This window comes from Diospyros lotus, chromosome 10 (assembly GCF_014633365.1).
Source record: "Diospyros lotus cultivar Yz01 chromosome 10, ASM1463336v1, whole genome shotgun sequence".
Classification (NCBI taxonomy): domain Eukaryota; kingdom Viridiplantae; phylum Streptophyta; class Magnoliopsida; order Ericales; family Ebenaceae; genus Diospyros; species Diospyros lotus.
In genome coordinates this window covers 3,348,483-3,370,011 of record NC_068347.1, presented here as the reverse complement: position 1 = coordinate 3,370,011, position 21,529 = coordinate 3,348,483, and the positions used below count along the sequence as shown (strand labels likewise).

General features: G+C 34.0%; 1 protein-coding gene across 1 annotated transcript in view; it reads left to right on the top strand.

Annotated features, from left to right (window-relative positions):
- Window positions 1-5,392: 5,392 nt before the first annotated feature.
- LOC127811585 (xanthohumol 4-O-methyltransferase-like) overlaps window positions 5,393-21,529 on the top strand; it is a 51,993-nt gene continuing 35,856 nt past the window's right edge. Inside the window, exon 1 of the mRNA XM_052351575.1 lies at window positions 5,393-5,619. Coding sequence (XP_052207535.1) covers window positions 5,452-5,619 — 168 coding nt within the window. The 5' untranslated portion in view covers window positions 5,393-5,451. The remainder of the gene's footprint in view (window positions 5,620-21,529) is intronic.

The window sequence follows — 21,529 nt, the reverse complement described above, 5'->3', positions numbered from 1 at the left end:
ATTTTTATTTTTATTTTTTTAAATTAAATTTTTAACTAGTGGTGAACCCGCGTGATATGTGGGAGAGTTTAATTTAAAAATAAAAAAATAAATTTATTATTTTAAATAATTTTAACTAAATTGATAATTATAATTTTTTTAATCTTTAATCATATTGAAAAAATTTAAGTTTACTTAATTATTCACTATTCAATATGCTAATGGAGAACACTTTTAATTCAATATACTTATAAATTTTTTTTATTATATTATATTTATTTATAAATAAATATTATAAAATCTATAATATTTTCACTTAAAGACGTTCGTTATTTTCTATTTATTATATTATAATTATAAATATAAATTAAAACTCTTAAATATGAGTAAGAATAAGTTTTTTCAATAATAACAAAATTTAAAAAAAATGAATTTTGATTTCTTCCATAGTCTTAAAAATGTGATACCTTAAATATTAATTAGTATTGAAAAACTCTAATACTTGACAACCCTACTAATTGACATTTGGCAAAATACTTTATTTCACTATCATATTTTATTATTATATAAATATACATAGAATAAAGATATAAAAATAATATATTAAATAAATAGATACTTTTCTATGACTTAATTAATAGTTTAAGTTGTCTATTAATATTTCTCATAAAATTCATGCAAATTTAATAGAAAACAATTAGCATTGAAAAACTTGTATATTTAAAATTTATTATTAATTTTACATAATTAGTATATATTATTTCGAAACAATTGAAAGATTTAAATTATTAATGCAAATTACAAAATGTAAATTATTAATGTAATAAGTATTAAATGCAAGTTTTGGGGAAAAATTTTATTACTAGTTATCATTTCAAAGCAATTGAAAGATTTAAATTATTAATGCAAATTACAAAATGCAAATTATTAATTCAATCAGTATTAATTTTAAATCATTAATGCAAGTTTTGGAGGAAAATTTCTTTTTTGAAGACTATCCTATTTTTATATATGTAAAGATGCAAATTACAAAATGTAAATTATTAATGCAATAAGTACTAAACGCAAATCATTAATTTGGGGGAAAATTTTATTACTATTTATTATTTCAAAACAATTGAAAATTTTAAATTATTAATGCAAATTACAAAATACAAATTATTAATGCAATAAGTATTACTTGTAAATCATTAATGCAAGTTTTGGGGGGAAATTTCTTTTTTGAAAATTATCCTTCTTTTATATATATAAAGATGCAAATTACAAAATGTAAATTATTAATACAATAAGTATTATTTGTAAATTATTAATGCAAGTTTTGGGGGGGAAAATTCTTTTTTGAAGACTATCCTACTTTTATATATATAAAGATGCAAATTACAAAATGTAAATTATTAATGCAATAAGTACTAAATGCAAATCATTAATTTGGGAGAAAATTTTATTACTATTTATTATTTCAAAACAATTGAAAATTTTAAATTATTAATGCAAATTACAAAATACAAATTATTAATGCAATAAGTATTATTTGTAAATCATTAATGCAAGTTTTGGGGGGAAATTTCTTTTTTGAAAACTATCCTTCTTTTATATATATAAAGATGCAAATTATAAAATGTAAATTATTAATGCAATAAGTATTAAATGTAAATCATTAATGCAAATTTTGGGGGGAAATTTCTTTTTTGAAGACTATCCTACTTTTATATATATAAAGATGCAAATTACAAAATGTAAATTATTAATGCAATAAGTACTAAATGCAAATCATTAATTTGGGAGAAAATTTTATTACTATTTATTATTTCAAAACAATTGAAAATTTTAAATTATTAATGCAAATTACAAAATACAAATTATTAATGCAATAAGTATTATTTGTAAATCATTAATGCAAGTTTTGGGGGGAAATTTCTTTTTTGAAAACTATCCTTCTTTTATATATATAAAGATGTAAATTACAAAATGTAAATTATTAATGCAATAAGTATTAAATGTAAATCATTAATACAAATTTTGGGGGGAAATTTCTTTTTTGAAGACTATCCTACTTTTATATATATAAAGATGCAAATTACAAAATATAAATTATCAATGCAATAAGTACTAAATGCAAATCATTAATTTGGGAGAAAATTTTATTACTATTTATTATTTCAAAACAATTGAAAATTTTAAATTATTAATGCAAATTACAAAATACAAATTATTAATGCAATAAGTATTATTTGTAAATCATTAATGCAAGTTTTGGGGGGAAATTTCTTTTTCGAAAACTATCATTCTTTTATATATATAAAGATGCAAATTACAAAATGTAAATTATTAATGCAATAAGTATTAAATGTAAATCATTAATGCAAATTTTGGGGGAAAATTTCTTTTTTGAAGACTATCCTACTTTTATATATATAAAGATGCAAATTACAAAATATAAATTATCAATGCAATAAGTACTAAATGCAAATCATTAATTTGGGAGAAAATTTTATTACTATTTATTATTTCAAAACAATTGAAAATTTTAAATTATTAATGCAAATTACAAAATACAAATTATTAATGCAATAAGTATTATTTGTAAATCATTAATGCAAGTTTTGGGGGGAAATTTCTTTTTCGAAAACTATCATTCTTTTATATATATAAAGATGCAAATTACAAAATGTAAATTATTAATGCAATAAGTATTAAATGTAAATCATTAATGCAAATTTTGGGGAAAAATTTTATTACTACTTATTATTTCAAAGCAATTGAAAATTTTAAATTATTAATGCAAATTATAAAATATAAATTATTAATACAATAAGTATTAATTGTAAATTATTAATGCAAGTTTTGGGGGGAAATTTCTTTTTTGAAAACTAAATTAAATATTTTAATGAATTTTGCGACGGTTTTGAAAAATCGCCGCAAATATTAATTTAATTTTAATTATAAATTATTTAATTATTTTTAAATTTAGCGGCGATTTTTCAGAAACCGCCGCTAAATTAATTTTTTTAATGAATTTTGCGGCGGTTTTGAAAATCGCCGCAAATATTAATTTAATTTTAATTTTAAATTATTTAATAATTTTTGAATTTAGCGGCGGTTTTTTAGAAACCGCCGCAAAATTAATTTTTTTTAATGAATTTTGCGGCGGTTTTGAAAACCGCCGCAAATATTAATTTAATTTTAATTTTAAATTATTTAATAATTTTTGAATTTAGCGGCGGTTTTTCAGAAACCGCTGCTAAATTAAATTTTTTAATGAATTTTGCGGCGGTTTTGAAAACCGCCGCAAATATTAATTTAATTTTAATTTTAAATTATTTAATAATTTTTGAATTTAGCGGCGGTTTTTCAGAAACCGCCGCTAAATTAAATTTTATTTTTTAATTATTTAATTATTTTCTAAATTTAGCGGCGGTTTTTTGAAAACCGCCGCAAAATGTAAAAAAAAACCGCCGCTAAAATAGTATTTTGCGGCGGTTTGCAAACCGCCGCAAAATTTCATTTTTTTCGGCGGTTTTAGAAACCGCCGCTAAAAATCAAATTTTTTGTAGTGCATTAATGATGATAGGATCTGAGACCGCCGTACGGATATCCAGTAAGAGTCGCAATGATGTCATGGCAGGCTGGCGATGGGTCAAGGCTGGGTTCAAAGGGAGGACCAACATTGGGCCTAAAGAGAGGGCCGAGATTAGGGTCGGACGGTCCAAATGATATTTATCTCAATATTCTGAAATTCTTTTAAAATTAAAATTTTTTACAAATAACTACTGATCCTTTTTATGGAATATTCGAATAAATTTTTAAATGTTGAAATTATTTAGTTTGTATGTTGTGCAGATCCCCTCCCTTCCCTTAGTTATGGAAAAATTTATACTTTTAGCCCAAAGTATTATTTGAATTTTTAAATTCTTTTTTATCTTTTAATAGAATTTTACTTATGACACAATAAGTTCAGTCTCAGTATTTTTTTACTGAATAACCAAACAACATGATGTGAATGCTAACCCTTAATTCCATCCTTAAAATAACGTGATGTGATCATTATCATAAATATTTTATTCCAACCAATGAAGCTTCTAAGGTAAGTACTACCCACCGGATTCCTAAGTTGTTTACGAAACTATGACTTGGACTAAATCAATTCAAAGTTAATATTTGGGTCACAGTTTTACTTCTAAGGTAAGTACTAGCACAATTTTACTTCTTTTTTATTTAATTAATTAATTAAAGAATAAGACAGTAGAATGAATTGAGCAGCCATTGAATACAATACTCAATCACATGGTGCCTCTTCTTACCATGTGTGTCCAAGCACATGAGCACAGCCAAATGCGACAACATAGGAGGGAAGCATCTCTCCCTCAAGAGGCATGAAACAATAACTAAATTCATAAGCATTAACTATGTGAAGTGCTTATTTTTCTTTCATCTCAACTTAATTTAAGTGTTAAAGTATTTTTTGGGGGAGGTTTCAAGCAATGTTGGTGACCTGCATCTAACAAGAAAACCATTTAAGTATTAGGTAGTAACTGCAATCGGCAATTGAACGTCATTTTCTCCGTTCACTTTGAAAGTGGATAGATGAAAGAAGATTTCTCGTATATGCTAATATATGTATTGTTTATATATACATAAAAGATAGAATGCGAAAATATAGCTGAAAGGCTGATGGAAATGGGTCAGAAAACTATTAGAAAAACTTTCAAATAGCTGATGGAAATGGGTCACCAAACTGTGTGTGTGTGAAAGGCTTTTAGGTTATGGAAATCAAGCGACTTTCATTTGTGATTTCGTTTTTTATACCATAACTCAACCTAACTTATTCGAATTCTGATGTGCAAACTAGGTAAGTCTGATTTTATTTTTATACATCATTTGGTTTCATTTTTTCTAACATATAATATTATTATTCGAAATAACAAATACATAAGTGTCACTTCAAATCCTTATGTAATTCTATAGCTTCTTCTTTTCTTCTTCCGCCAACTCATCAATCTTCCTCTATAAAAGCCACCCTTCTATTCGGCTGCCTTACAACCAAGCAAAGCCTCTTCTGTGCGTAAGATTAAACACACACACACATAGAGAGAGAGAGAGAGAGAGAGTGATTACGGAGAAGGAAGCCATTGATGCAGACGCAATGGTATTGGTTGATGCCCAAGCAGAGATATGGCAACAGATGCTAAACTTTGCATACGCCATGGCATTCAAGTCTGCGGCGGAGCTCCGCATAGCTGACATTATTCATTCTTACGGCTGTCCAATCAGCCTATCCCAAATCGCCGCCGGCATCAACGCTCCGTCGCCGGATATCGTTAGCCTGGGCGCATCATGAGATTTCTGGTTCGGAAAAAGATTCTAACAGCCACTCCTCCGTCGGTTGACGGCGGAGAGACCGTCTACGGGTTGACCCACGCCTCCAAGTTCTTGCTGAACGATGCTGAGCTGAGCCTGGCGCCGCTCGTACAGATGACGAGCGACCCCAGGGCATTAGCCCCCTGGCAATGCTTTAGCAGGTGTGTGCGGGGAAGGTGGGATTGCGTTCGAAAGGGCTTAGGGCCAGGATATATGGGACTATGGCTCCGCCAACCCAGATTTCAGAAGGCCTTCAACGCTGCAATGGGATGTACCGCCAAGGTCACCACTACCGCAATCGTCGCTGCATACAAAGATGGATTTCATTCCATTGGGTCGCTAGTGGATGTGGGCGGTGGGATTGGAACTTCCATATCCGAGATCACCAAGACCTATCCACACATCAAAGCAATCAACTTTGATTTACCACATGTGGTCGCCACAGCACCTGAGTACCCAGGAGTTACACATGTTGGAGGACATATGTTTGAGTGTGTTCCAATGGCAGATGCAGTTTTCATGAAGGTAATGGAATTAAATTTGGAAATATTTTAACCCACAAAAAAAAAAAGTTATTATTAGTTAACTAATTAAGCAATATTCCTGAATAGTATTAACTGTGTAGATGGTTTAGTTTATGTTCTAATCATGAATTCGTACAGTGGATATTGCATGATTGGAAGATTGTGTGAAAATCTTGAAGAACTGCCGGAAGTTCCTTAATGGGCAAAGTGATGAAATAAATGTTGGAATTTGAATTTGATAAATTATTTTCAAATCCCTCCACGTTTTGATTTTTAAAAGGATATATCTAGGTGATATATAGAGAGAGAGAGTGGGAGACATAGAACATAAAAAAGTTAGTCAACTCTGATTCAATTTTGTAGTCACTCACACACCATCTCCGGCATCACCATTTAGAGTCTTGGACAGACAAGGGGTGGACTGAAGAAAGAAAGCTTTTATAGTTTTCTTCGACAAAGGTTGTTAGACAAATCGTTATTCGATTCTTCCGCTCCAATTCAATTATATATACATACCATAAGCTATTTATTAGAGTTCTTCAGTGGTATCTGAGCTTCATTATTTGTCTACATTGTTGTGGTTGTCCATGCCCAAAATCTGTAACACCCCAATTCTCGGGAGCGTTAACGTAACGTAAGATTCCGAGGATAAATTTTTTTCAAACAAAAATCCAACACAAAAACCATTCCCCGAAGATCCCGTTACACCTTCTCAGTATATCAACTATGAACCATTAATAAACCAAGACAGGTTCACCAACACAAATGCGGAAGCTAGATCGAAACCTCAACAGGTCATAACCAAAACCACTTTATTTATATATAAAGTTGCACCAACGTTTACATGACGTTTTCAAAAGTAAATAACATAACAGAAAAGACATAATGTAAACTATCCGCTAATCGTCGTCACTCCTCGACGATTCCTTTCCCTTTTGCACCGCTGCCTTCACCTGGAACGTTTGAATATTCCAGGGACAAAGTCCAAATTAGATGATGAATCATCTAAGTGAGAGTTCAAAACACATTTTTCATGAATAATGCAAGACATGAAATAAACCAATATACTCGATAAGCCCTAGCTCAAGAGAATTCCCACATGCTTAACCCTACCATGGGGAAAGAGCAATCTCTCTAAAAGCTATGCCACCACACCGACTCGACGACACGACGACGCGACGCGATTCTAGCTTAAATGGGGCTGCCAACGCATCTCACCAGAATACGTTCCCACCTTAAGCATCCAGGAACCACCATACAATCCCAACTCCAAAATTTCACATGGACCACCTAGTCGTCCTAGTGCAACTTCCCTGGCCAAACGGCCTGGCACGGAAATCAAGGCGGCTATCCTGACATGCACACCCAGCATCAGATACCCCTATTATTCCGTCACGCCCTTGGAGAATTACGGCTACACTATCCAGACAACATCCTAGGCTGACATCCCACATGAACAACACAGTATGGATCACCTAGTCGTCCTAGTGCAACTTCCCTGACCAAACGGTCTGGCACGGAAACCAAGGCGGCTATCCTGACATGCACACCAGCATCAGATATCCCTATTATTCCGTCACGCCCTTGGAGAATTATGGCTACACTATCCAGACAACATCCGAGGCTGACATTCCATACGTACACATAAAACTCAAGACAATGCAACAATTCACAATTCACAATTCAATGCATCGTATAAACAACATTTATAAAATGCAATGCACAGTTCAAAACGTTTAGGGACAAACCTCCCTCATAAATCCAACCGTCACCGGTTACCATTTTAATGCACAAAACCATTTTGCATGAAATCACCATATGTTCAGATAGAACAAGCACAATAAATCAAGTTTTGGAGGAAAACCACTCACAAGAAAGCCAAATTTTGGTAGCGAACAACTCACCTTGAACGAAACTCAGAACACCTCGAATCTTGTGCCCAACCTCAATTTTCGTGCAACTCCTCAAGTCTTTTAACCAAACCACCTCCTTACAGGTCCTCACGCGCTGCCTAAGTGCTCTACGCGTGTGATGCCTCGCGTATGCTTTAAAAACCCTCTATCCACTAAACCCGAAGCACTCTCGTCTAGCACAAATGTATCACAACTTCGAATGAGAGAATCCTTAGCCTTGAGCCCCTATTTATATGTTTAGGAAACTTAGCCACCAAGAAATATATATTCTGCAATCATTTCAAATCTTTCAAAATCTTTTCCAATCATTCCAAATCTTCTAATATTTTCTATAATCATTCAAAATCTTTTGATATCTTTTGCAAATCATTCCAAAATCTTCTAAGATTCTCTGCAATCATTGTAAATCTTCTATAATCATTCCAAATCTTCTAATATCTTTTGTAATCATTCCAAAATCTTCTAAGATTCTCTGCAATCATTGTAAATCTTCTATAATCATTCCAAATCTTCTAATATCTTTTGTAATCATTCCAAAATCTTCTAAGATTCTCTGCAATCATTGTAAATCTTCTATAATCATTCCAAATCTTCTAATATCTTTTATATATTCATTCCAAAATCTTGTAAGATCTTCTGCAATCATTGCTATCCAAATCAAATCTTTTCTTATCCAATCAAATCTTATACAAATCTTATCCTTAAAGTCATCATGAGCCTTCATCTTATCTCTAACGTCATCATGAGACTTCATCCTTATCTCTAAAGTCATTTATGAAGCTTTTTTCCTGAATCTCCCAAATGCCCCTAGTAAAAAGATTTCAAGAATTACACTTTGGCCCGAACTTTTGGATAATTGCACTTAGACCCTTTTCAACATGGTCCCCGGGCTAATTTTTAATTGCATTTTAGTCCCTGAAAAATGGACTAATTGCGCTAATGCCCCTAATTTTTCGGTAAATTACACTTTTACCCCCAACCTCAAAATTACGATTTTGCCCCCGGCTCAAAAACTGAACTTCTCTTTAAAGACCTTTATAACCCTTTGAAATATCCCAAAACACTCTCTTTAAAATTCCGAAAAAATATCGTTTCGATCTCCCTCCGTCAATTTCGAAAAAACTGCACTTAGGCCCAAATCTTCGTTTTAGCTACAAACCCTTTTGTTTCTTCCAAAAACTACTGAAGGGTTACTCTATATGCCAAATATGAACTTCCTTGGGGTTCCATTGACTTCCCGGATGCCCCGTACGATAATTCGGTATTTCAGCCTAAATCACAATTGCCTTTTTTTTAGCTGTACCGGGAACCGTTCCCGATCCAACTTCTTTTGATGCCTAAAATCATAACTCGTATTACTTGTCGATACTATACCATTTTCCTTGGCTATCTAGGGTCCAGGGTACTCCCTCTGACTAATTCGATCGTCCAAAGTTGCGTTAGTGTACCCTATAGTCTTATTTTCCACAAAGTCCATTTATGCCCTTCATCAAATATTATTTATGACCTCAAATCATTCTCGGGTATTACAAAATCGCTAATCAATTTAGACCTTTTTATTTTGTGATTTGATTGTTTATTTTCTGTGTCTGCTTGTTGCTCACTAGCCATGGCCGAAGCTCTGTCGCCGGCCCGTGTGTGTCACAGCCGGTGGTATTGCTCATGGGTCTTCCTTGCTATGGCTAAGGCTGTGTCGCTATCGCGCACATTAGGATTGGTGGGAGGTTCACTTGTGTTGTCAGCGAGCTTGAGGCGAAGCGGCAGTGGTGTCCAATAGTCATTGCTAGACATGGCCACGGTTCATGAACCGCCGGTTCCGGTTCAAGAAATCTTTGAACCTGAACCGAACCGCCCAAGGGCGGTTTGGGACGGTTCGGTTCCGGTTCCGGTTCGGTCAACGGTTTGGACCGGTTCGGTCAACGGTTTGAGCCGGTTCGGTCAACGGTTCCGGTTCCGGTTCAAACCGAATTTTTTTAATTTTTTTTAAATATTGTTGTATTCAATTTTGGTCCTTGTTCCGTTGTTCGGTTCGGTTTGGTTTCGATTTTTAATTGTTAAATGTAATTGTAAATATAAATATTCTCAACCATATTTTTAATAAAAAAACACTACTAAAAATTGAAGAAATATAAGTAATAATTTCATTAAAAATAATTAAAACAACTAAACAAGTATGTAATACAAGTAATTAATTTTTACAAATGTGAAAAATAAAAAATAAAAAATAGAATTAGACTTAATTTCATTAAAAAATAATTACAACAAAAATGTAATACAAGTAATTAATTTTTACAAATGTGAAAAAAAATAAAATATGGACTTGGATCCTACGCATCTTCATTGGAGTCGGAAGTCGCCGTTGTTGAACCATCATTAACCCATTCGTCAGATGATGATGAATGGATAAGTTCTTCTTGACGTCGCATGTTAGCTCTTTCCCAATCATCGAGGCAAACTTGAGCTTCCAATGATTCTGGAGCCAATCTTGATCTTCTTTCGTCCAAAATGTTGCCTCCACTACTGAATGTTTGTTCAACGGCTACAGTTGAAGCTGGAACTGCAAGAAGTTGACTTGCAATAATTGCAAGAGTTGGAAATGTCTCCTTGTGCCTTTTCCACCACTCCAAAATTTCAAAATTTAAACCTGTATCATCACCAAACTCAAAAACTGTGGTTAGATAAGTTTCGAGCTCCGAATGTGAGCTCGATCTAGGTTTTTTCCTTCTTTGATCTAAAAATTTATGACCCCATTTCATTGGTTGGGAGGAAGAGGAATGCGGAGCCATGGATGGAAATGATTCTTCACTACTAGGAGCAATAACATATGCTTCATATAATTGATTGCATAAAGTTCTAACCTTAGAAATTATAATATTCACATCAATTTCTTCATTATTTTCTAATCCTAACAACGAATAATAGTTAGACAAACACTCAATTAAACCATCAAATTTACACCTAGGATCAAATACCATAGTAACAAGAAAAATTTCAGGAATAAATTGATAATAACGTAACCATTTTTCTCTCATTTCTAAAACAGCATGACAAATATCTTCAACATTAATTCCTTCCATTAATACACCGGCCACATTCATTGCTTCTATTAAAAATTGATGTGAAGTTGGTTTATAAACACTACTAAGTGTATGAGTAGCATCATTAAAAATTCGTAAAATATTCAAAATTGAACTACAAACATTCCACATAGTTGGAAAAATAGGATATTGTGGAATATAATTTGCTGCAAAAGAACACAATAAATCTTTATATTCAAAAGATTGATTAAGTAATTTAAAAGTTGAGTTCCAACGAGTAGGGACATCTTTTGAAAAACGTTTTGGGGTTTGACCATTGGAGGTGCAAAAATGTGCCCATGCTTTTGCAGTTCGAGGGTGTACCCAAATATAAGAAATAACATTTCTAATTGGATCTAAATAAGAATTAAGTGACTTAATACCATCTTGAACACATAAATTTAAAACATGACATGCACATCTAACATGAAAAAATCTTCCACCAAAATTTGGTTGGCAAATTCTTTTCAATTCATTAATAGAAGCAGTATTAGCCGATGCATTATCAAAAGAAATTGAAAAAATTCTATTAACTAATCTATATTCTTGTAAAATTTGTTGAATTAATCTACAAATATTTTCAGCATTATGACTTTCATCAAAACATCGATACGCAAGAATTCTTTTTTGTAAAACATAATTTTCATCAACCCAATGACAAGTAATACCCATATATGAATGAGTTTGCCAATGATCACTCCAAATATCACTACAAATAGAAACATTAATATTATTGTTTTGAAAATATGTTATCAATTCAATTTTTGAGTTTTTAAACAATTTTAACAAATTCCTTTTCAAAGTATTTCTAGGAATTGATTTAAAACTAGGATTAACAAAGTTTTGACAAAATCGAGTAAAACCTAATTTTTCACCAAAACTAAAAGATAAATGATCAATTGCTACCATTTTAGCTAAACCAGACCTACAATTAGCTTCATTATAATGAAATAATTGAGGAGAGTTTGAAGAGGTAGCAAACCCGGATATTTGTGTTTGATCGCAGCTCAATCCAACCTTGAACGGGTGCTTTGTTTGCAAATGTCGGGCGAAAGTACCATATCCACCTCCTTGCTTGAATTTGTATACCTGATTACAATAATTACAAGATACATCAAATTTACCATCTCCTTTTGGTGTTTTCTTGAAATGAATATTAAAAATATCAGAAGTAGAAATTTTTCCACCTCCCTTTTGTTGAGTTTCACTCTCTTGTGTTTGAAAATTTTGAGCTTCAAACTCAACATTTTCAACATTTTCAAAATTTCTACCTTCACTTGCCATTTTTTTGAAAAAAGTATGATAATAAAAAAATATAATAATGATAAAATAATATAGTAACAAGTAATAAATAATTAACAATATAATTGAATAAATTGATAAATAACAAAATGAGAAGATTGAAGAAATTGAAATTAAAATATTAAATGAGAGACAAAATTGAGAGAATAATAGCTTGAGACTTGAGAGAGAGAGAGAGAGAGAGAGAGAGAGAAAGTGTGAAAAATGAGTGGGGGAGGGAGGGGTATATATAGATAGGAATTATAAAATTTAAAAAAAAAAAAAAAAAGTTGGCTGGGGGTGGCAGCCAACGGTCCAATTTTGGACCGTTGGGGGGGGGCCAACGGTCCAAAATTGGACCGTTGGGGGAGGGGGGGCACGGCCGCACGGGGGAGGGGGGGCCAACGGTCCAAAATTGGACCGTTGGGGGAGAGGGGGAGGGGGGGCACGGCCGCACGGGGGAGGGGGGGCACGGGGGAGGGAGGGGGGGCACGGCCGGTTCCGGTTCTCCGGAACCTTGAACCGGAATCGGACCGAATTTCGCCGGTTCGGTCCGGTTCCGGTTCCGGTTCCGGTTCGGCCGGTTCCGGGTCCGATTCTGGTCGGTCCGGTTCAGGTTCGAACCGCCGGTCCGGTTCAATTTTGGCCATGTCTAGTCATTGCCATGGTCGATGGTTCAAGCTTTTTCCATGGTTGACGGTTTAAGTTCATTCTTCATCACGTACATCACCAATAGTCAATTGATTTCACACGTCACCGACATCCATGTCTTGATGTGGTCACCATGAGCATGACCCTCTGCCTTCTGTTCGCCATGGTCGCCTTCTCCATCAAGGTTCATCGAACGTCTTGGCCAACCGATTGGTGGTTGTATTTTTCATCTTGGTCAGACAATTGAGGCGTTTTTTCTCAATCGTGGGTCGATTCTCGCCATCCATGGTCAACAACCTTTGGTCACTGCCATGGACAAGAGCTTTTTCCTCGACATGGTTGGAGTGACCAGAGTTCTTCAGGTTTCAATGCCATGGCCGATAAGTTGCTTTCGCCTTAGTTTGGTGCTTGCGATGGCCATCGGGTTTTTGTGCATCCCATGGTTGTCAAGCCATCGATCGAAGCTTATAGTGTTAGAGTCGTTGGTAAGGGCGATGAAGCCGCCCACGATAAAGGGAGAAGAAGAAGGTGAGGTGGTCGGCAATGATGAAAGCAAGAAAGAAAGGTTGATGCAACGCGAAGCATGGAGAAACCCTAAGTGATGATGGGGAAGAAGATGGGTTTTAACCCATTAAGTGTTGGGTCGACCCACTGGGTCAGATCTAGATTGGAATAACCTGATCCATTAAGAGATCCATGAGATGAATCAATATCAGGGTCAATCCAACCCATTATCAATAGATCTGCGACCCAATAAAGGATTTCAAAAAAAAAGAAGAAAAAATCAAAATTATTTTTTTAGCGTATCCATTTTTTTTGGAATACTAATTTCTGAAAATTAGTGATGTTATCTTTATGACAAGTTCTATAGTACATATTCATGGATTAAATACTCTATGTAAATTTTGTTTGATCTTAGAAAACATACTAGGGTGGTATGAACGCCTTTAATTCTTTTGTATAATCATGAAAAATTATTATGTGTTTTAATTTTGTCATGATAATTGCTTTAGTTGCAAATATTAATATTGAATTTGAACATGTATATGAGATAAATATGATGTGGCATATTTTGTATAATAGAAAATTACCTTGTTAATTATCTATTTTCTGAAAATATGCAGTTTTATTTGCTCATTAATAATTAATTTGCACCAAGTTTCAGTTTAGTACCAATCTTTCGTCTTGTGTGGGTCGTTGGGTACTGTTTGAATTTTGTGGATCAGTTCCACATAAACAATTAAGTTAAAGTGTTTAGTTGTGCATCATATAGGTGATGACTTTGAAGCTTGGCAATCTATTGATCCTTGAGTGCATAGCTAAATGTTTTGATTTAATTATTTGTTTTGAACATGTACACTGAATGTCTTTTTTATTATTATTATTATCCTAATTTAGTGATCATGGCCACCAGGTAGTTGCTAAAAGCTTGACCAAGATAGACAAGTTTGATGGGTCCAACTACTCCACATGGGAGAAGATTCAGTATATATCTACTTTAGATGGAAAAGGTATGAGACACTTTAGAGACTTCATGTCACAAGCTACAAGGGGCGACACAAAGGGCCTATGAGAAATGGCTCGAGAGGGATCATCATGCTCACCTTACGATGTTTTTTAGCATGCAAAGTGACCTCATAAGCCAATTTGAGCCTTGCCAGACTGTCGTGGAGATGTGGCAAAAGTTGAAGATCACCTTTGGTTAGACATCTACTACAAAGCTTCGTGCTTTATAGTTGAAATTTCAATAGTATGTCCCCAAGGCATAGCATGGCTGAGTATCTAAGAGTGATGGGTTCACTTATAAGAGATCTTCAAAATGAAATAATAGGGTTTAATGATGAGCAACAACTCCTAGAGGTGATTAGATCCTTGCCTAACCCTGAGTGGTCCTAGATGAAGCTCTTAATGACACATAGTGAGAATATCAAAACATTTGATGATATTTCACGTCACTTAGAGCTTGAGGCAAAGTGCATCAAAGCAAACCAAGTAGCAACTTTTATGGCTAAGACCAAGAAGCATGAGGGCTTCGAGACTAAATGCAAAAGGCAAGGATCTAGGGCATCAGGCCATACACCTAAGAATGGAAAGAGCAAGAAAGCCAAGAAAGGGACGCGTGGAAAGAAAGACTTGTCCAAATTAAAATGCTACAATTGTAAGAAAAATGGTCACTTCGCTCCAGATTGCCCAGAGCCGAAGAAGGTATATTCCTTGTCTATTTCTCCTTTGTTTTATGTTTGCTCGCATGCATTAGTTGCATACTCCCGTCTTGAGTGGATTATGGATACAGAAGCAATGCGACCCATAAGTATTGAGAGAGAAGGGTTTGTGGATTACCACCAAGTGCCAGTGAATACAAGGTACATCATGCTTGGGAATGCCATACAAGAAGAGATTCTTAGAGTTAGTTTGTACCAGCTCAAGATGAAGAATGGAAAAAGTCTACTCCTTAAGGACATTATGTATGCTCATAGAGTCCGGTGTAATCTTTTATCAGTAGCATGTTTATTGGGACAAGGATATTATGTTCTTTGTCGTGGTACTGGTGTGAACATCTATTTCAATACGTTTTTTGGTTATGGTTTCTTAGTTGATGTTTTTTTCAAACTGAACATGAATCATGTTTATGATAATCATTCCATTACTTTAGTTTCCTCTACTTCTTCTATCATGAGTGTTGATTTTGATTTATGGAACAAAAGGCTTGGTCATATGGGACAAGATAGGATGGCGAGGCTGGCTCGAGGTCTATTGGCAAGGCCAAGAGGAAACTTGTTGGTAAGGTTTCTTGTTTATTTTACCCATTAGAGTTAGTACACTCTGACATATTTGGTCTTATGAATTTGAAGGCATGCCATGGTTCATCATACTTGATCACCTGCATAAGTGATTATTCACGTTTTGGTTACGTGCACCTAATTTTCAAAAGCTTTAGATTGCTTTAGACACTTTGTGCATGAGGTTGAGAATCGATAGAGAAGAGTTTAAAAACTCTTTGAACCGATAGAGGCCGTGAACATCTTTCTAATTAGTTCAAAAGTCTATGGGAGGAAAAAGGTATAGTTCGACACCTGAAAATTCATGAAACTCCACAACAAAATGGTGTTGCAAAATGTCAAAATAAAACTTTGTTGGAAATGGTTAAATCGATATTGGTGCAGGCGAATCTCTTGATTAGTTTATGGGGAGATGCACTATTGACTACAGCCTACATTCTTAACTATGTTCCAAGCAAGTCCACGCCCTCTATCCTTTATGAGTTGTGGACTAGTAGAAGTCCAAACTTGGAACACTTGCATCCTTGGGGGTCAACTGGATATGTCCATAGAATGTCCCACAAGTATGGTAAACTTTGACTGAGAGCTAGCAAAAAGATATTCATTCGGTATCTTGTAAGCTCAAAAGAATACATCATGTATGGTGAACATCCTATTGGGGGTTTGACCGAGGTAGAATCTTGGGGTGTAGAGTTCCTTAAGGATGAGTTCCCAAGAATTGATGAGGTTGATAAGGACTTCCAATAGTATTAGTTACAGGAGGAATTGCCTTTAGTCAGTGGGAGCATTCCTGCAATCAATAAGAGTGAACCCATAAACACTACTTTTGAGACTCAATTAATCTGACGTAGCCAATGTGGGCTTGTCCTTTGTTGTCATTTCAATGATTTTGAGGGAATGGTGCTTTGTGTGCCATGTCGGATGACACTAAGCTGATTTCTTATGCAGAAGTCTTAACCTCCCTAAATGGAGGTCAATGGTTGATCATTATGAGAAAAGAGATGGACTCAATGGCTAAGAACATGGTATGAGAACTTATCGATCTTCCACCAAATAGAAAGGTGATTGGTAATCAGTGGCTCTTGAAAGTCAAACGTCGAGCTGATGGATCAATCAACAAGTATAAGGAATGTTTGGTCACAAAGGGCTACACCAAAAGGAAGGTGTGGATTTATTAGAAATATTTTCTCCTGTGTTGAGATTTGACTCCATTCTCGTAATTCTACCCATCATTACTTATTTAGACCTTAAGCTATACTAGATGGATGTCATGACAGATTTTCTCAATAAAGAACTAGATGAGGAGATATACATGGATCAACCCATCTATTTTGTTATTGAAAGGCAAGAGGACAAAAATTGTTGTCTCAAATGATCCATATATGGTCTCAAGTAGTCATCTAAATAATGGTATATATGGTTTCATGAAACTATTACCTCCATTTGTTTGACCATGATGGAGGAAAACCATTGTGTATATGTCCAACAAACAAAAGATGGATTCTTGATTTTATCTTTATATGTAGATAACATCCTATTGGTTGAAAACAACTTGGAGATGATTAATACCATTAAAGAATAGCTATCCTCTATCTTTGAAATGAATGACTTAAGGGAAGTGAGTTATATCCTCGGAATTAAGATCTTGAGGGATAGCTTAATGAGGCCTTTGAGTCTATCTCAAAAGACATATCTACATAAGATCCTTGAACGATTTCATGTGGATAACTTAAATCCCATTAATACTCTAGTTGACAAGGGTTCTACCTTGAGTCTTAGTCAGTTCCCTAAAACAAAGGAAGAAAATAAAAAAATGGAGAAGAAACCATACGTCAGTGTTGTTGGGACTCTCATGTACTTAATGAAGTATACTCGTCTTGATATCTATTTCATTGTTGGGCTAGTAAGTAGATACTAAAGCAATCAAGGTGAGAAACACTGAAAAGTTGTCAAAAGAATTATGAGATATCTATGCGGCACTTGTGATTATATCTTGGCCTTCTAAGGTGGAGAGATGAAAATGTGTGGTTAAATTGATGTTGATTTTGGCGAGGATATAGATGATAGTGTCTCCACGTCAACATATGTTTTCACTCTTAGTGGAGGCTCTATTTCATGGCGAAGAAACAAACAAGATTACATTGGCAGTTGACCATGGAAGAGAAGTATGTGGCTAGCTCAGAAGCCAGAAGAAAAGCATCCTGGCTTAGTGCTTTCCTATGAGAGCTTAGGGTAACAACTCAGACTGGTGAACTTGTCGAGATTCATATCGAAAACATTAATGTGATACAGTTCACACATGACCCTAAATTTCATTATAAATGAAAGCACATAAGAATAAGATATCACTACATTAGAAGACTAGTCAAGGACAAGGAAGTTATCTTAAATTATATTCCTAGTGCTGAAATATTAGCTGACTCATTGACAAAGCCACTTAGTAGGAATGTGTTTGAATCCCATGTAACGTGCATGAGATTACGTAGAATTTGAACTCCTCATTTTGATCACTATTTATGACATTCATATTGTTTTGTATTGATGGATATTTGTTATCTTCTTTTTGTTTTCATAATATGACATTATGTTGTTGTGACGGAAAACATTGAAATAGTTACATATGTTCATGAATGTCACCAGGCTTGGATCGATCCTCTCACACGAATGATCACCCTGACACATGTGTGGTGTGTAGGATGAGATGGCTTACTGTTAGACTTATGTGGATACTGTAAGTGCCTTGATACATGAGAGGTATTCAAGGATGTTCTCGCCTTTGCACGACTAAGATTACACTCATTTGAAGAATTGAATATGGATCTATCTCAATTCCATATTAAGCCTAATAATAGTTGGATGTGATCACTCATAAATTGAGTGCCTCAAGCTAGTGCCTATGTGATGACTAGGCTGATATTTGTACGGTGTTTCGAGTGTGACATCCTCAATTAGTGGGAACTCCATCATAGCATGCACGTCATATAGTATGCACTTGTATACACGACTGCTATAGGGAAGTGATAGGATTGTCCTCTCTCTATCACTGCATGGGACCCATTTACGCATGCCTTCGGACCTAGAATTGTTTCATGAAGTTGAGGTTCAATTACACTAGTTTAGCATGTCACCCAATTGGTCAGTAAGTAAGCAGCTACGCAGGCCATGACGAGGTAAGTGCATGGTTGAACCAAGAGATAGATGAATTCGAATTTTAGGAAAAATAATTTATACCACATCATGCAAGTTTTACATTTCACAGTTCATACAATCATCTATGTGATGGTCATGAGTGTAAGAACTTCGAATGATGATCATATGTTGTTCAAAGTTACTCTCGAGAGATTTGAAGTATTTGATTGATGTGTTATGTATTATCTAAGACATAGATGACATTACCCTTGTTTAATCTTTTTATATGCAACAAAGTACTATGTTAGCATTGGTGATTGCTTGATATAGTACACTTCTCAAATAATTTTTTTTAATCTAATAATATCATTTTTAATCGAGTATCAAATCTTTTTAATTGAATAATTGTAAATAAATTAATTTATTTACAAAAATTAATCGAATAATTTAATTGAATAATTGTAAATAAATTAATTTATTTACAAAAATTAATCGAATAATATTTAATGAACAAATCTTTATTTGTTATACCGATTAAGTTTGTTTCATATTGTTTCAATCGGATTATGTTAGGTCAATCCGATTGAATTTTTGTACACAGGTTTGATTATTTTGATTTCAGCATCTCTTGGCTCAGCAATCAAATTGAGTGAATGCCCACCCTTAATTCCTTCATTAAAATAACATGATGTGATTATTATCATAAATATTTTATTCCAACCAATGAAGCTTCTAAGGTAAATACTAGCAACCAGATTCTTAGGTTGTTTATTAAACTATGAATTGGACTAATCGACTCAAATGTAATATTAATTAAAGAATAAGACAGTAAAATGAATTGACCGACCATTGAATACAACCTGTGGATAAAACTAAATTCAATGAATCAAACCTTAGCTTCAACTCAAACTTATCCTGTGGTGACATCTTATTATCACATTGTTATCCTATGGGGACATCTTATTATATTTTATATTTTAAAGCATTTTTATAGCAGTTGTAAAGATCTATTTTTAATTAAATTATTTAATATACATAATTTATGAATTATTATATATATTTTAAATTTATTTAATACACTTTAAAATGTTATGAAAATTAAGGTGAATACAACAAGAAAATAATAAACAAATATAAGATTACGTAGTTCGACTGCAGCCTATGATTTATGTTCACAGGTAGAGATAAATAGTTTTACTATAAAACATCAAATTCATATTTTTATCTATATATTTTCACATTTTTTTGTGTGCTTGTCAAAACTTTTTGTTGTTTAGATTACACATTTGAATATGATTTTTGAGTCATTTAACTCATGTACTTTGATCTTTTTTTTGTTGTTTCAATTACACTTTATTTACGTTAAAGAACATGAGTTAAATTGACTAAAATATATAAATCTAGGAGTGTAATAGAAACAATAAAAAAAATTTGTCGCCACATAAAAAAAATTAAAGTATAAGAATTAAATTAACTTGAAAATACAAATTTCAATATGCAATAGAAACAATAAAAACTTTGAGTGGTCCCATAAAAAAAATATAAAAATACAGAGACAAAAATATAAGTTTGGCCCATACAAAAAGTGAAGCTAATGTAATCTTTCAAATCTCACAAATGGGGAATATTCCCAACACAATCAATTACCCTTTCTCTATTAGAAGAATAATTAAAAATTCTAATAGCATAATCAAATCTAAAAATTAAGACATATTTTAAGAAAAGAAATAATTATCGTAATTTTTTGGTAAAATAAAGAAAATAAAATTGTTGTTCTTGGAAATGTTATTTCGATTCTTAGTTATAATATTTTTATAATACTTATATTTGGGCTATTAGTATGAAAAAAACTAAATATTTTTATGTTTTTGCGATTTTATCCAAACGTTTCAATTTTGGCAATTGACGCCTAATTTAGTCGATTGATTGCAATTTTAGCCATGACCTAAATCTGATTCGAGAGACGCATGCGCCCATAACATGGCACACCACCTAGCATTTTAAAATATTTTGAGTGGGCCCTATATTGACAAGTAAAAAAAAATTATTAAATATATATATATACACACACAGAGAAAGAAGTAGGCAGAGGACGAGGACGAGGACAAAAGAGAACAATGATGGTGATGGCGACGACCAATCTGGAAGCTAGAGACAATGATCAATCTGGGCTTCCTCCTGCTCATGGCGACAATGACCAATTTAGAAGTTGGATTGATGACCGATCTGAGCTTTCTCCTACTCACGGCCACCTCACAGAAAGTGATCGACGACCTTATGCTCTTACTGGCTAATGACGTCCTTTGCCAGTCGCCTATCCCTCGTCGTCAATTGCTTAAGCCGACCCCATTAATGTCAACGATCAGCCATCAAGCTTTTAAATTCTAGATCGACCTCCATCGTCACCTCCAACTTCTAGATCGGCCACCGCCTCTAGCCTAGCATCGTTGCCGTCCTCCTTCGTCGTCGTCTTCGTCTCCGCTTATCTCCATTCTTTGCGTGTGCATATATCTATATAATAAGGGATGATGGTTTTTAAAATTGAGAGACAAATGTGAGGGGGACATTTTTTTATGGTTGAGATGAGTTTTAATTTTTCATCTATGGTTGAGATTAGGTATGTTCCCCCCCCCCCCCCCCAAAAAAAAAAAAAAAAAAAAAAAAAACTATCCCATCTTATTCTCTGCCTCTTATATCCTACCCCTCTCATTCTCTCTCTCTCTCTCTCAAAGCGCCAAACCTATTGCTGGCCTTTCTGCCTCTATCCCTCCCCCTCTCCTTCTCTCTCTTTCTCTATCTCCCCGGCCCATGCGGCTGCTCGGACTGCCATCACCCCC